This window comes from Thamnophis sirtalis, unplaced genomic scaffold, assembly GCF_051295495.1.
Source record: "Thamnophis sirtalis isolate CommonGarterSnake01/CBP01778 unplaced genomic scaffold, rThaSir2_p1.2 scaffold_1, whole genome shotgun sequence".
Taxonomy (NCBI): domain Eukaryota; kingdom Metazoa; phylum Chordata; class Lepidosauria; order Squamata; family Natricidae; genus Thamnophis; species Thamnophis sirtalis.
Window position 1 is genome coordinate 166,469,815 of NW_028261381.1, and position 15,157 is coordinate 166,484,971.

The 15,157-nt window shown below is 39.7% G+C and overlaps 1 protein-coding gene across 4 annotated transcripts in view; it reads left to right on the top strand.

Moving 5' to 3' along the window:
- The first annotated feature begins 803 nt into the window (after positions 1 to 803).
- The window catches only part of DOT1L (DOT1 like histone lysine methyltransferase), a 105,845-nt gene continuing 91,491 nt past the window's right edge, over positions 804 to 15,157 (top strand). For 2 of the 4 annotated variants that reach the window (XM_087703006.1, XM_087703014.1), the window contains exon 1: positions 804 to 1,169. In XM_087703006.1, the coding sequence (XP_087559132.1) occupies positions 1,089 to 1,169 (81 nt within the window). In that variant the 5' untranslated portion in view covers positions 804 to 1,088. The remainder of the gene's footprint in view (positions 1,170 to 15,157) is intronic. The other 2 variants (XR_015695222.1, XM_087703036.1) reach the window with 1 other exon arrangement.

A 15,157-nucleotide genomic window follows, 5' to 3' on the forward strand; every position in this document is an offset into this window, starting at 1 on the left:
GGGGGGGCTCGAGGAGGCGGAGGAAGCGCGAGCGCGCGGCCGCAGCCGCAGCCGAGGCCTCCACTGAGGGCAAGTGAGGACAAGGAGGCGCGCGCGCGTTCTGGCCAAGGCGGACACAGATCCGGGCCCGCTTTTTTTAAATATTTATTTTTAAATTCGCTCCCGACACTCGCGCTCTTTTTTTTTAATCCACTGAGACTCCTCCTTAGCGTACATAGGGGGGAAAAAACCCAAAAGCCTGGATGGGGGAGAGCGAACGAATGTGTGAAAGGAGCGAGGAGGAGGGGGTTGGGAGAATAGAACGTGAGGTAGGACGAAGGCAGACGTCCTTCCTTTTATCTTGGCGCCGCGCGCCTCTTCGTCTGAGTTCTGCGCGCGCGCCCCTCCTTCCCCCCTTCTCCTCCCTCCCCTTCGCCCAGGCTTCTCTTTCGAATAATTCACTTACATCTGGGACGTGCGTGCGTACCCTTAAGGAGCACGAGTGCGTGCGTGCCAATCTCCTCCCCCCGCCCCTCGTCGCGCACAACGTCGGCTCCCCCCTCCCCCCGCCTCTCTACGTGAAGCTATAATTTTTCTTCGAGAGTGGTGGAGTGAAGGACGTAAGACGAGCAATAAAAGCTGCACTTGATACATTTTGGGTTGACATTCTCCGCCCGCAAGGGGTTTTTTTAAAATTCTTTTTCTTTTTTTAAAAAAAAATTATAATTGCCCTCCCTCTCCCTTCTCGTTGTTAACCGTCATCGCCCTCATCATTACCACCACCTCCACTGGGCGGCCCCTGGCTTTTGACGCCGGCGGGGGCGGCCCAAGATGGCGGCGGCGCGGCTGCTGCTGCTGCTGCTGCTATTGCTGACGAAAAGCCCGGCCCGGCGCGGGCGACAATAGAGAAGAGAGAGCGCGTGAAGGGAAGGAGCGGCCGCTCGCTCGCGGGCTGGTCCTCCTCAGCCGCCGCCGCCGCCGTTTCGCTCTCCGCCGCCCTGCCGCTCTAGCATGGTGCGGGTCCGCCGCCACTTGCTCCCTTTGGCCGCCCCGAGCTGACCTATCCTCTCACTGAGGCTCTGCTCTGCTCGCTCTCTTCCGCCGCCAGCATGGGCGAGAGGTTGGAGCTCAGGCTGAAGTCGCCAGTGGGAGCGGAGCCGGCCGTCTACCCCTGGCCCCTGCCCGTTTATGTGAGTGTGCGGGAGAAGGAGAGAGTCGTCCTTGGGCGCCCCGGTGGGGGGGGAGATGAAGGGGATCGGGGTGTCACGGGAATATTGGGGGGGGTCTTCCGAAGGAGCAGGGAGTCCCAGGAGGGTTACTTTTATGGGCACGGTAGGAAATGAGAAAGAGAAGTGCCCTTTTGAGAGAGAGAAAGAGAGAGAGACGGGGAGCCCTGCGGGAATAATTTTAGTAAAGTAGAAAGGAATTTGGAAGAGGAAATTAACCTGGAAAGGAGGGGGGGAATGCAAAGGAAAAATCCGGGTACGATTATTTGGGTGTCATGGATGGGACGTCTGCTGGGAGTGATTAGAAATAAAGGGGGAGAAAAGTTTGAGAAAGGTGCCGAGTGGGAATCGCAAGCGTTTATTTTTAAATTATTATTATTATTTTTTAGACGAGGGGAACTGGGAGGCTGAACTGAACCGAAATCGGGTGTGAGGTAGCCTCGTGGAAAAGAACCACAAGAGTGTTGTGTGTGGAGGGGAGAGCGAAATAATGTGCTGTCATTGTAGCGAGGTACCTTAGGCTTAGGAAAACGGAGTTGGGGAGGATTGACAGGCAGCTGTTTGGTGTCACTTCGCCCAGGTTTTCATTTAAGATTATATGGAGGGAATCGAGCCCGTGAGAATTGCCTTTTGAATTCTTGCTAAACGGAAAATGGAAAGGGTATTTTTGTGCTGGGGAAATTTAGTAACATTTATTATAGAATAATAGGTGCAAAGACACCCCCCCCTGGTTTGGATGCATTATGGGGCTGTTATGTAAGGCATAGGAAATGGGGGAGACCTGATTGCATTGTGATAGAAAAAGGGGTGCTTGAGGAACCCTTGTTCCCTCCCTTCTAGTTCCTTTTATTTCTAAAGAAAGAGGAAATAATCATGAAATTTCACCTTTGATATTTTCTGCTCATCTATCTGCACCATCTTTTCTCATTCTCCCAGATTTTTATGTCCCAGGCACTCGTCCTGGCTTGACCTCAAAACCTAAGTTCTCAACCGTCTTCTAAACCAGATATATTTGGAGTTGTCCTCTAGTTACATTGCTGCCAATTTTTTTTTCATGCTAGTACAGTATGTGTTCTGAAAATGTACTGTTTTCTCTTCGACTTTCCTTTCTCAGACTTTAGGTTTTCCTTTTGATTGATCACCTTAGTAAAAACTTCCTTTCATTCTTAACACATTTATAATGCTTTTTACAATTTGCTATCACAATCTGTATGCAATAGATTCTAATGTGCATACTTTACAAAGAAATTAGACAATGTAGAATAAGCATGTTATCCTTATCAAGGTTCAAAAGATAAACTGTCTTAAAGGTAGCAAATTTCTTGAATGTCAATTTTTGGATGCAATTATGAGGGAGGGTCTTTAGGATTATTGAAAACATTTTATCAAACTACTGGCTGCATTCAGAATACATATGACATTTAAATGTGTTGTGTGAACTCTGCCTTGTATGTTATGGGAATTTAGGAAATAGAATTTATTTAATCTTTAATACTGTAGTTCAGTTAATCAAGACTGTGTGTGACAAACAGCCACCTTGGAAAATAGGTTGATGGATTTGATGAAACTTTGGTCTATTCTTTCCAACTATCTCTTACATTCTGCTGAAAGTACTGTATTTTATATATTTTGTGTTCTTGATGCCACCTTTGCAGTTTTTATTTCTTGTTTGTAATAGTATTGCAAAGTTGGAATCAACTTTAAAGGTCATCTAGTCTTAACTTAATGTCTTGATGAATTCAGGTTTATGATATGCAGAAAGAGCTGCATTCCTGCATTCAATGTAGCTTTTCCATTGCCTTGGGACTTATTTTATTCTTTTATTCTCACTGCTATTGTGAGAATCTATTTTCAGAGAAGGAGTGTCCTCCTTACAATTCAACTGTTGCCTGTCAAACTCTGGAATTTGCTTTAGCCCCCAAATCCTTAGTTGACCCACAGATAGCTGGCCTCCCTCAGGACACTGTTGTTGCTTTCTTGGTTCTCTGCCAACTCGTTGGTATTCCCCACCCTGTCACTTTAAAAAAAAAAAACTTACAAACATTCCTTACATCCCAGGCCAGCCATTTTAAAATAATCCTACTTTTCCTGTTGTGGGTGACTCATTACTTGCAGATACTCCCTGTCCACACCCAAACAATATTTGTTCCATTCTATTCCACCCTCCCTGTCTTTTCTACACTCCATAATCTCTGTCTGTAGCCCTACTCAACAGTCTCATGTTTTATATTTTCATGATGAATTACTATTGATTAAAAACTTATCTCTTTTTCTCTTTTCTTTTTCTAAGCACTTTAAATAACCAGACCGTGGGTTTAAATCACATAAGAAGGGTTGTAATTTGGAATGAATGTGTCTGTATGAATTAGAATGTTTGTATAAAGACTAGGATATTATTTCTACTCTAGATAACAGAGTTCTGAGGAGGTAGAAGACTGATTATAACTAAATAAAATAATTGGAATATTAATTAGCTTATCCTTTACTTCCTTTCTTCAGGTGTACATTTTTGGAATTGCTTTGGACTGAAACATAGAAGAATCTGTAAAGTTAACTTTCTGACTGTACTGAATGAGGAATATGTTTCGTTTTCCTCTGTTTTAAAAAGGAAATGAAACAGTAGTGGGAGGAGGAAGATAGAACTGAAACCTAAATAAAGAATTCTTTGCAAATTTCCCTTTCCTCTATTTAGTGATAAATGCACAAATTGATTCTTCTTAATTCTATAGTTGCAGTCCGTATTTGGTTATTGCACACATCAGTGATGACGCTTCATTTTATTTTTGTAATGCCTTAGCTGCATAATATTTTACACATTTCACAAATTTTGGCTAACCCTTTCTAATGAATCATGGTGTTTTGTAATGATGTGGCCCTGGGAAATGACAGTTATGAATATAGAATATGTTTGTGGGGGTGTCAGAAAGAGAGAGAGTGTGTGTGTGCGCGTATGTGTAAATCTTCACAAACTTGCAATAGCATGTGTTTGCTATCTTAGCAGGGGTGGGGAATTGTATTCTTGTTAAAGAGTGGGACTACAAGTATTAAAAAAAACTTGGCATGGAACTGTTTGGCTATTCTTGCACTGTGTGGCATTTCTCCATTTGTATTCCATATTTCACAGTGTAAAGGAAGTAGGCTGTACAATATATTGAATTTGACTGATGCAGATTAGAACTGAGCATCTTTTTTTGGATCAGGGGAAGGACCATAGCTTTTCTGCCTACCAGCTGGTCAAAAATGGCTATCTGAGGCATTACTGGAAGAGGTGGACTGAAAATGTTCAGTCTGATTTTTACCTTGGGGAGGGTTTAAGAGTAGGAATGGGAAACATACTGCTTCAAAAAGGCTATGTGTTTCCATTTTCAACCAAAGAGCCACCCGGGTTCAAAGTTGAGCGAAAGCCATGCTGCTACCCTAAATGAGGTATTTTGCTGTTGAATTTCAGTGACCTGAACTTGAGCTGCCAGAAAGTCACATGGTATGGGTATTTCTACTGCATTTCAGCAGATGATATGAGGAATTACAATAGCATTTTTTGTGGAAAGATGACTAAATTGTGCTATCATTGGCCTTATGTCATCTTGGGTCCTCAGTTATCTGATTTCTAAAAACTTCCTGCTTATTCAGAAGGATGAGCTATTTTTGACTGCCATTCCCAGAGACCATGGGGCCTGCAATTGTTCATGTGGCCTTTCCTGCTTGGCCAGCTCCATTTCTCTCTCTCTCTCTCTCTCTCTCTCTCTCCCTCCCTCCCTCTCTAGAGAGAGATGGAGAGAGAGGTGCATCCATATCTAATGAGGTTTTTTTAAACTTTACTTTTAATTTCAGTATAAAGCCTACAGTAATTGCTTATCCACCTTGCCTATAATCCTAAATAAGTGTACATGGGAGTAAGTGCTATTAAGCTCTGCAGATCTTAATAGGCATGTAGTACATTAGAATCTTTATTGAACACTGGAATCATTTCCTCAGAGCATATTTTGCTTAAGGTGTGATCATCACAAAACGTTTTCTTTCTGTACATTAGTGTTTTACTAATGTTGCTAATGTTTGAAATTTTGATTTTCTTTTTCCAAAGCTAGAACAACATATGTTAAAGGAAAATACAAGGATATACTTTTCTAAGCATGAGGTGAAGACCCATTGCTCAGTGCAATGTAGTGAAGGAAGTCCAATTAAAAGGATCAGGAAGTAGTTAATAAAAAAAGAAACTCTTTTTTGTTGTAAAGCTGTTACCAGTCAGAAAAGACAAAATCCACTAGCTAGGCAAAATATAATCTGGCCTTGTGCACAGAAGCTTTTTCCTTCTCTAATAGATCAGGCCAGTGGGTTTATCTGATCTAGAAGCCTCCTTACTGTGATTAACATCATAGTAGGTTAGTGATATCTAGAGGACTATATTTTTCTACCCATTGCTTCCTAGAAACAAATGAATGCAAGCATTTCAGAAGTTTATTCTCCCTTTATTCACTAAAGGTGTGAGCTGTAAAATGTCTGCTGTGCTGTGGTGCCTGCCACAAATCTCCCCCCCCCCCCCCGCAGAATTAATATGCTTCGGTTGCTCCGTGGCAACTATCTGCAATTGGTTTGACTGGTTTTCCCACAAAATAATTCCTACTAATGAATGGAGTGCATTCAGTATGTAAGTCTAACTCAAGCTCTTATGGAAGTTGGTGTAGCAATATATTAAGGACAGAATACTTATTTTATTGGGCTCCCAAGTCTTGACTGTGACAGTTCTTTTCTTAGAATCTTTTCTGAGAATCTGATACTTCTATTATGACTATTAACCTGACACATTTCAGAATCTGTTTTTCTTGTTGTAGTTGTAGTAATGTGAAGTAGTATATTGTGACAGTCCAATCCTGGTTGTCTTTATGATCACCAAATAAATCTGTAAGATCTCTGCTGAATCAGCGTATCGGGTTTCCAACAATTGGCAGCCTAGATAGATATTCTTGAAAAATTTCAAAGTCCATAGCCTACCCACTGAAATATCTGTTTGTTGATTTTGGCTAATCATTACTAGCTTAAATAGTCCTCCATGTTTATTTCTTTTACTTATTTTCTTTCTTTCTACCCTGATTTTATTATTATAAACAACTCAGGGCAGCAAACATACCCCTTTCTCCCCCTTTTTCCCTTACAACCACAACAACCCTGTGAGTTGGGCTCTCATTTTGTCCAATTCATTTTTCTGAGTCCTTTGTCATCACAATATCTCATGGCAGGGAGTTCCGCACTCTCGTCACCTGCCATATCTCATGGCAGGGAGTTCCTCAGAATTGTGTCAAGAAGCGTTTTCTTTCCAAATGTCAAACTCCCAGCGTTTGGGAGCCTCCCCCACCCCCACCCCTTTTCCAAATTGCACTGAAATGGCTGCAGAAAGAGAGAGCAAGGCAAGCCATTGCAGCAGAAATGTGCAAAATCTTTTTTTTTTTGGGGGGGGGGGAAATAATCTTGAAAACCAAAGGAACTAGAGGAATATTGTACTTTAGTCAAATGAAGACATTATTTTTCTTTCTCTCCCCCTCCTCCCCCTCCTCCTCCTCTGGTATAGAAGCTATTTGGCATCAAGGGGAAGAGGGGGTCTGCTGTGGTTTTGGAGCGTAGCTCTCTCTGACGTCAACAAAAGGCCTCTTAGTTTCACTGCTCTAGTTCTTCTTGGTTCTTCAGGCAGCCAAGGGGGAATGGCCTGTGTTATATGTGGCAGGTGACGAGAGTGTTCCATAGAAAAGGCCAGGTTTGAATTTTTTGGCAACATGACACCTCAGGAGACTGGAGAAGAAATTTCAGTTTCTTCCTTATACATGGTCCTATCTTACTTTTTTTTTTGCATTGCCATAAAAGCAGTTCCTGATAACAAGCCTCTTTGCAAGATGGAGCCTAAGTGTTAGCACTTATCATCTCATTTGTACCTTATATTGTACAAGACATAATACAGATCTTCCAGGTTTTTTTAAAAAAAAAAACATGTGGCAGACTCTTTCTCTTAATCGTGGTGGACTCTAGCCAGATCTCCTAGATCACTGAAAAGTTTCTACCAGCTCTGCTAATGCAAGAGCTATAAAACAGAGCAGCGTATTAAACTTTGGACCTTTGCTTGCCTAGCAGGCATTCTGCTACTAAGTTACCAGGAAGGGTTTGTTCGTATGTTGGATTATGTCAAGTTCCAGATTCATATGAGTTATATACATAGTTATATTGGCAGTGCCTGTTAGAAATTCAGTATTTTTTCCAGTGGCTAAGGATCCAGAATAGCTAACTAGCTAAGCCAGTGATAGAATAGAATAAAAGAGTTGGAAGGGACTTTGAAGGTCTTCTAGTCCAACCCCCTGCCTAGGCAGAAAACCCTATACTGTTTCAGACAAATGGATATCCAACATCCTCTTAAAGACTTCCAGTGTTGGGGCATTCACAACTTCTGAAGACAAGCTGTTCCACTGATTAATTCTTCTAACTGTCAGGAAATTTCTCCTCAGTTCTAAGTTGCTTCCCTCCTTGATTAGTTTCCACCCATTGCTTCTTGTTCCACTCTCAGGTGCTTTGGCGAACCTTTTTGTAAAGGCGTGCCGAAATTGTGTGTGTGCGCACTATTGCAAGTACTTGCGTGCCCACACCCACAATTCAATGCCCCCAGCCCATTGAATCGTTTCCAAAATTCTGGTTGGCCTGTTGGGCCCATTTTTCACCCTCCCCAGACTCTGGAGGCTTTCCTGAAGTCTTGGGAGGGCAAAAACAGCCCCCCCCCCCCCGTCCTCCAGAAGGCCAAAAATCAGATGGCCGGTGCGTGCATATGTGCCAGAGCTGATGGCGGGGGTGCCATGTGGCACGCGTGCCATAGGTTCGCCATCATGGAGCTAAACTGTTTTATTATAATTGTGCTTCGTTCTTCTTTGAAAAAGCTCCTGACAGTGAATGGATCCCTTTTCTCCTATCTCTCCTTTCCTTGTGAAGTAACATAGTTTAAGAGAGGAAGTTTAGTTGATTTTCATGGCTGCATGAAGATTTGAACAAAAGTCTCCCTGTGGTAGCCCAACACTGGTTTTCTCTTCTGCTTCTCTCATTTTCTTAGAATTGATGTTGGATTGGAATGATGAGTAATAGTTGGGAGTTTCTTAAGAAAAAAGTTTATAAAGCCAATTTATGACTCTACATATATCCAGAGTTTATTGAATAAGCTACGTGTGCATCACAGTGATAAAAACCCGGGGACTACTGCTAAAGACTGTAATATTTGCATAATTGCTTAGCTGATAGAGGGAAAAGCTGCTGGTGTCATGATTTTGGTTGTTAAGAGCTTGGGAGGAGGATGTGAGATGTGTATTCCCTTGCAAAGCTAATTAAGGCTGTGGGAGAAGGGTGTCTTGGTGTTCCAGATGCAATCCTCCCACTGGCTTTCATGTCACAGTGAAGCGTGTGTGACTCTGCCTCCCACCTTCAGGTTTCCTGAAAGGGGATGTAGAGGGTTTTTCTGATGAATCAGAAGTATTTTTGTTAAATTAGAGTAAGATGATTCTTACAGGGTTGAATAACTTCTCCATCCCCCTCAGTGACTCAGAAAATATTTTCTGAAGTTGACCTCTGGCATTCAAAACATCAGCATGTGAAATAGAAGTGGGTTTTTTTTTTGCTTCCTCTTTGGCCATTTGTGAAAACCTTTCATTATTGCCCCCCCCTTCCCCCCACAGACTTTTGCCAATGCTAAGCAAGAGAGATTAGAGATTATTTAGGTTCTCTATAGTCGATGGGGTTAAAAGGCTATTTTACTGAATGTCTTCTAGGACAGTAGGAGTATATATTTCTTCCACTGAGAATAGAAAAGAAAAAAGCTTTTGAGCGAAATTCAGCTTCTTGGATGCATCTTTGCAGTTTTCTTGCAGTAGTATGCAAATGGCCTGTTATTGCCTTTTTGCAGGATGTCTTTTTTTAAAAAAACTTCCCAAACTAAACTATACCTCTTGTGTTGGCTTGTAGTCTCCCCTCATTGACTTTAATAATGATAGAGTTTCTAATCTAATCTATTGCCTATACTGGAAAACTGGGATACATTCAGAGATACATCTCCCTTGGAAATAGCTCAGGTTGAACTGTGTAGCATAGTCAAACACTGGCACAGGAAATGTTTTATGATATGTTATATTCTATCATAGCAATAGAAATAGCAGGAAATTTATGCAGGTAGTCCTTGACTTACAACAGTTCATTTAGTGATCGTTTTAAGTTGCAACATCACTGAAAAAAGTGAGTTATGACCATTTTTCACCTGACTGTTGCAGACTTGGTCACATGATCAAAATTCAGATGCTTTGGCAACTGACTCATTTATGATGGTTGCGGTATCCTAGGGTCATGTGACCCCCTTTTGTGACTTTCTAATAAGCAAAGTCAATGGGGAAGCCAGATTCACTTAACAACCAGGTGACTAACTTAACAACTGCAGGGATTCACTTAACAACTGTGGCAACAAAAGGTCATAAAATGGGCCAAAATTTACTTAACAGATTTCTTGTTTGGGGCTCAATTGTGGTTGTAAGTCAAGGACTACCTGTATATCACCCATTCTGCTTTACAGCACTCTTTGGATGGTTTACGTCAGCACACAGTATTACCTCCCCAACAACTTGGGTCCCCATTTTACCGACTTTGGATGGAAGGCTTGAGCCGGTCAGGATCAAACTCCCTGGCTGTGGACAAAGTTAGTCTGCAATACTGCATTCTAACCACTCTGCCATCAGAGCTCATAAATTGTTTTATCATAAGTTTTATGTCATAAAATGTTTTATAAAATTTGCCAAATTTCATTTCCATTGGAGTCTTGTGTTTTAGATGCATTCTGTACGTTAGCTAGTTTGAGATACCTTGGATCAAAAGCTTTTGCTCTATAGTACACCATTTTGCCCAGTTAAGGACTACAGGAATCAGAATTTTAATAATATATGAATATTATCTGCTAGAACCTTTGAAAGGTGACCTTTGTACAGAGTCTATGCTTCCAAAGTTTTGCTTAACCAAAGTTTGAAGAGAGGATGGATTAATTTAAATCAGAGCAATTAAAAAGTCTCATTCAAATAATAAACTAAGGCGTTGTCAGAGTTTGTTGCAGAAATAAAATCCAGAAAGGTAACTGGTTTAGCAGGATTCATTAACTTCTCTTTATATACATAATAATACATGAGACATATATACAATACCAAGAGTGGTTCTTCCATTGTGGTAGTAAAATACAAGCAAACACTGGCAGAGAGAGAACAATTTCCAGTTCCAGCAACAGACTAGTATTTAGTTCTCAGCACAGAAGTTAGCAACGAGGCTCCTGGCTGTCTCCCATCAAATACTGTTTCAATTTCCAAACAGTCCCTATTGGCTGACCTGTTGCCATGTCTATCCATTGGCTGAGCTTGTTACTAAGCCCTATTCCAATTCATGAATATATATCTACACTGATAGGATTCTAATTCTGCATTTCCTAAACTGATGGTTTCTAAAATTTGGTCCAAAGCAGTGTTTGAATGAAGTCTAATACATGTGGCAAAACAGAATTAAAAATGGTTAAATTTTTTTAGCCAGAATCAGAGGAGACTGCTAGAGTTATTTGTTTGTTTAGATGTGTATGCTTCATGTTTCGTGTTTCTCAAAAATCCTTTTTAAAATGTAGCCGGAATTGAAGGAGACAAGCTAAAGTTGTTTGTTTATTTAGATGCAAATGCCTCTAAATCCAAACAGTCCCATGAGAATACAAACATCTCATTAGGTTTGGATGTTTTTAATGTAATTTTGTGGTAGTGTAGATATGTTCAGGGGAAGAGAATCGTATTATAGCATTGATAGGTACCATGTTACCAGTCCTTAGTTTATTGGCTCTTTAAAGCTGTTGATAATAATGTAGTGATCCACATAAAGAAAATGCTTGGGTGTTGCTGACTAAAGAATAACACATCTACCCAATATGGGAGGTTTCCAGATGACCTCCTTGTCAAGTCAAACGTTTGTTTGATAGTCTCCTCAGTTTTCCTTGTCCATTAAGCTCTCAGCCACTCATCCATGTAATATTTACATATTTAAAATAAAAGTAATATAAATCAAATATATTATTTAAAACATTGATTTTATATTAATTTCTCACTTTAATACCCATTTCAAATTTTGAAAAAAAAGTACTATTTTAATATTTTGAAAATGATAAGAGAACTATTTATAGTACTATCACAGAGATTTTCATGTGACTCATATCATATGCTGCTTAGTTCCAGTTTATCTGCAAGTCTTTATATACAGCTATTCACATGATTTAGAGTTATTCACAATGTATGAATAGAAAGTCAGAAGGAGGAGCTAAGTGTCCTGCATAACTTAAAGGATGGAGATGTTTCGTGATGAATGTATCTTGTCTTTTTATGTACTGTGCTGAGAGCATCTGCACCAAAGACAAATTCCTTGTGTGTCCAATCACACTTGGCCAATAAAGAATTCTATTCTATTCTATGTTCAATGAAGTTCCGCATAACACATAGCGAATTCAGTTCATGATTACTTTAGATAATAGTACGAAATCTGTTCTGGTTCAGAAAAAAAAGAGTTTTTTGTTTTAAATTTGAAAATAGTCAAAAATATAGAGGGCTAAGAACAACATTTGGAAGCAGATTTTCCTATCAAACAAATGCCTCTTCTAACTTTCTAATATTTTAAAGTGTATTTGAATTCTTAAGCTTTTACATTTAAGTTTCTTCATATTATATAGCATTTACAACTACAATAGCAGAGTTGGAAGGGACCTTGGAGGTCTTCTAGTCCAACCCCCTGCCTAGGCAGGAAACCCTATATCAGACAAATGGCTATCCAACATCGTCTTAAAGACTTCCAGTGTTAGGGCATTCACAACTTCTGGAGGCAAGCTGTTCCACTGATTAATTGTTCTAACTGTCAGGAAATTTCTCCTCAGTTCTAAGTTGCTTCTCTCCTTGATTAGTTTCCACCCATTGCTTCTTGTTCTACCCTCAGGTGCCTTGGACCTCTTCTTTGTGGCAACCCCTGAGATGTTGGAACACTGCTATCATGTCTCCCCTAGTCCTTCTTTTCATTAAACTAGACATACCCAGTTCCTGCAACGGTTCTTCATATGTTTTAGCCTCCAGTCCCCTAATCATCTTTGTTCCTCTTCTCTGCACTCTTTCTAGAGTCTCCACATCTTTTATACATTGTGGCGACCAAAACTGAATGTAGTATTCCAAGTGTGGCCTTACCAAGGCATTATAAAGTGGCATTAACACTTCATGTGCTTGATTCTATCCCTCTGTTTATGTAGCTTAGTACTGTGTTGGCTTTTTTGGCAGCTGCTGCACACTGCTGGCTCATATGTAAATGGTTGTCCACTAGGACTCCAAGATCCCTCTCAAAGTTACTACTATTGAGCAAGGTACTATCTATACTGTACCTGTACATTTCGTTTTTCTTGCCTAAATGTAGAAGCTTACTCTTTTCACCATTGAATTTCATTTTATTAGATAGTGCCCAATGTTCAAGTTTGTCAAGATCCTTCTGTATCTTAAGCCTATCTTCTGGAGTGTTGGCTATTCCTGCCAGCTTGAAGTCATCTGCAAATTTGATGACTTCTCCATTTATTCCCTCATCCAAATCATTGATGATGATGTTGAAGAGTACTGGACCTAAAACAGAGCCTTGGGATACTCCACTGCATACTTCCCTCCATGTAGATGCAGTTACATTGAGGACTACACGTTGAGTGCGGTTGGTCAGCCAGTTACAAATCCATCTGGTGGTGATGCTGTCTAACCCACATTCTTCTACTTTATCTAATAGTAGGTTATGGTCTACCTTATCAAATGCCTTACTGAAGTCCAAGTAAACTATATTGACAGCATTCCTCTGGTCCACTAATTTTGTCACTTTGTCAAAGAATGCAATAAGATTAGTCTGGCATGATCTGTTTTTGACAAACTCATGTTGGCTTTGGCTATTACTTTGTTTACTTCTAGGTGTTCGTTAATTGGCTGCTTGATTATCTTTTCCAGAATCTTTCCTTGTCAGGTCAGGCTGATACGTCCATAGTTTCCTGGATCTATTTTTTCCCCTTTTTTGAAGATGGGAACCACGTCAGCTCTTTTCCAGTCCTCTGGCAGTTCCCCGGTGCTCCAGGATCTCTGAAAGATATAGTTCAGTGGTTCTGAGATCTCATCTGCCAGTTCTTTCAGAACCCTGGGGTATACTCCATCCGGTCCTGCTGATTTGAACTCGTCTAGGGTAGACAGATGCTCACCATTTTCTTCCCTATTTCAATGTTCCTAATCTGATTTTTGTGGTGATGTTTTTGATAGATTGGACTGTTTTATCCCATTGTGTAAAGACAGAATTTTATTAAAAGACTCTTATGAGTCAAGATATTCCCATTTTTAATCCCATCACTGTCTTGAATTCACTAGGAATATGGAAAGCTTAATCAGATTCTATCTGTTGCTTCTATGTTTTTGAATTCAGTAAAGAGACCAGTGTTAATTTCTATTTATTTGTTACTCAAAGGGATAGATAGTTGAAATGAAAAGAACTTGTAAGTAAAAAATATTCTTTTGCATAAGAATTTTAGAAGAATCTTATTGGTTTTTTGTGACGTAGTTTTCATTAAGAATTTTTATTATAATAGTAAAATCTAATATAAGTCAACCTTAAAGAAAAAAAAGTGAACAGTAAGGAGTAAAAAATGAAAAAAAAGAGAAAAGTGAGAATATAATAGAAGAGGAAAGAAATATATAAAGAAGTGACTTCCAACTGTCATCACAATAAATACCTTATTTTTTGAACTATAGGACGCACCAGAGTATAAGGCATACCAAGATTTCAAAGAGGAAAACAAAAAAACTTTTTGCTGTCCCCAGCCCCAGGACCACTCTGCAGCCCTCCCAAACCCTTTGCGCACCTATTTTTTTTCAAAAAACGGGCTCGTTTTTGGCGAAAACAGGAGACATGGGGTGGATGCATGGGGTGGAGTTTCGGGATACCAAAAATGGCTGTATTCGTGTATAAGACACACCAACATTTCCACCCTCTTTTGGGGGAGGGGAGTGCGTCTTATAGTCCGAAAAGTACGGTATAAACAAATTTAGTGACTTTTCACCTCCTCCAAATTGACAAACATTTATCTCTTCATTCCATATCCCTTTTCTTATCTATAAACAAATCCTGGTGTTAGCAGAAAATCCATAAAGGGTTGCCAGAAGTTATAACATCTTGTTTTAATCTTGATCAAATAAACCAACTTTATATTCTTTTCTGTTATTTCTAAAAGGCTTGACCTATAGTTTATTAAAATATTGTTGTAGTTTCTCTTCATTTCTTCTTTGTTGCATCACATATAATTTTTCGAGGCTCTAACATGCCTCTTTTGTAAATCCAGTAGGAAAAAAATTACCCAAATCACTCTTTTGATTTGTTTTACATCTGTTATTTCTTCAATAATGTAGAAACATATTATTATTGACATTGTTGATATTGTGATTGCTATTTTCCGATTCCCTTCTTCAAAGTCTCCTTCAATATTTTAATTTTTAAACGTTTTACAACATTTTATAAGCTTATACCTAAAAGTGTTAATTCCCTTAGTATCCAATTTTTGAAATCCTGAAATTGCTTATCTTCGTTTTGTCTTGTAAAAACTGAAACAGAATCTATTTTTCATGAGAAGCTGCTTGTTCTTTAGAATTAATCCAAAATCTTATGAAAAAGCTTCAATACTCTAATTTTACCTGCACCCCTTAGTCAATTTATAATTTTCTAAGATTATAATCTTATTTAGGTTTTTGCTATTTATTTCAGTCTCTTTAAATATATGTTTATTATTATTATTTTAATTCAGGATTAAAGTTTCCTGGACACTCACCAGGTGTTTTCAAACTAGTTGTTCTCTAATAGCTTAGAACCAATTAATAAGCAGAAAG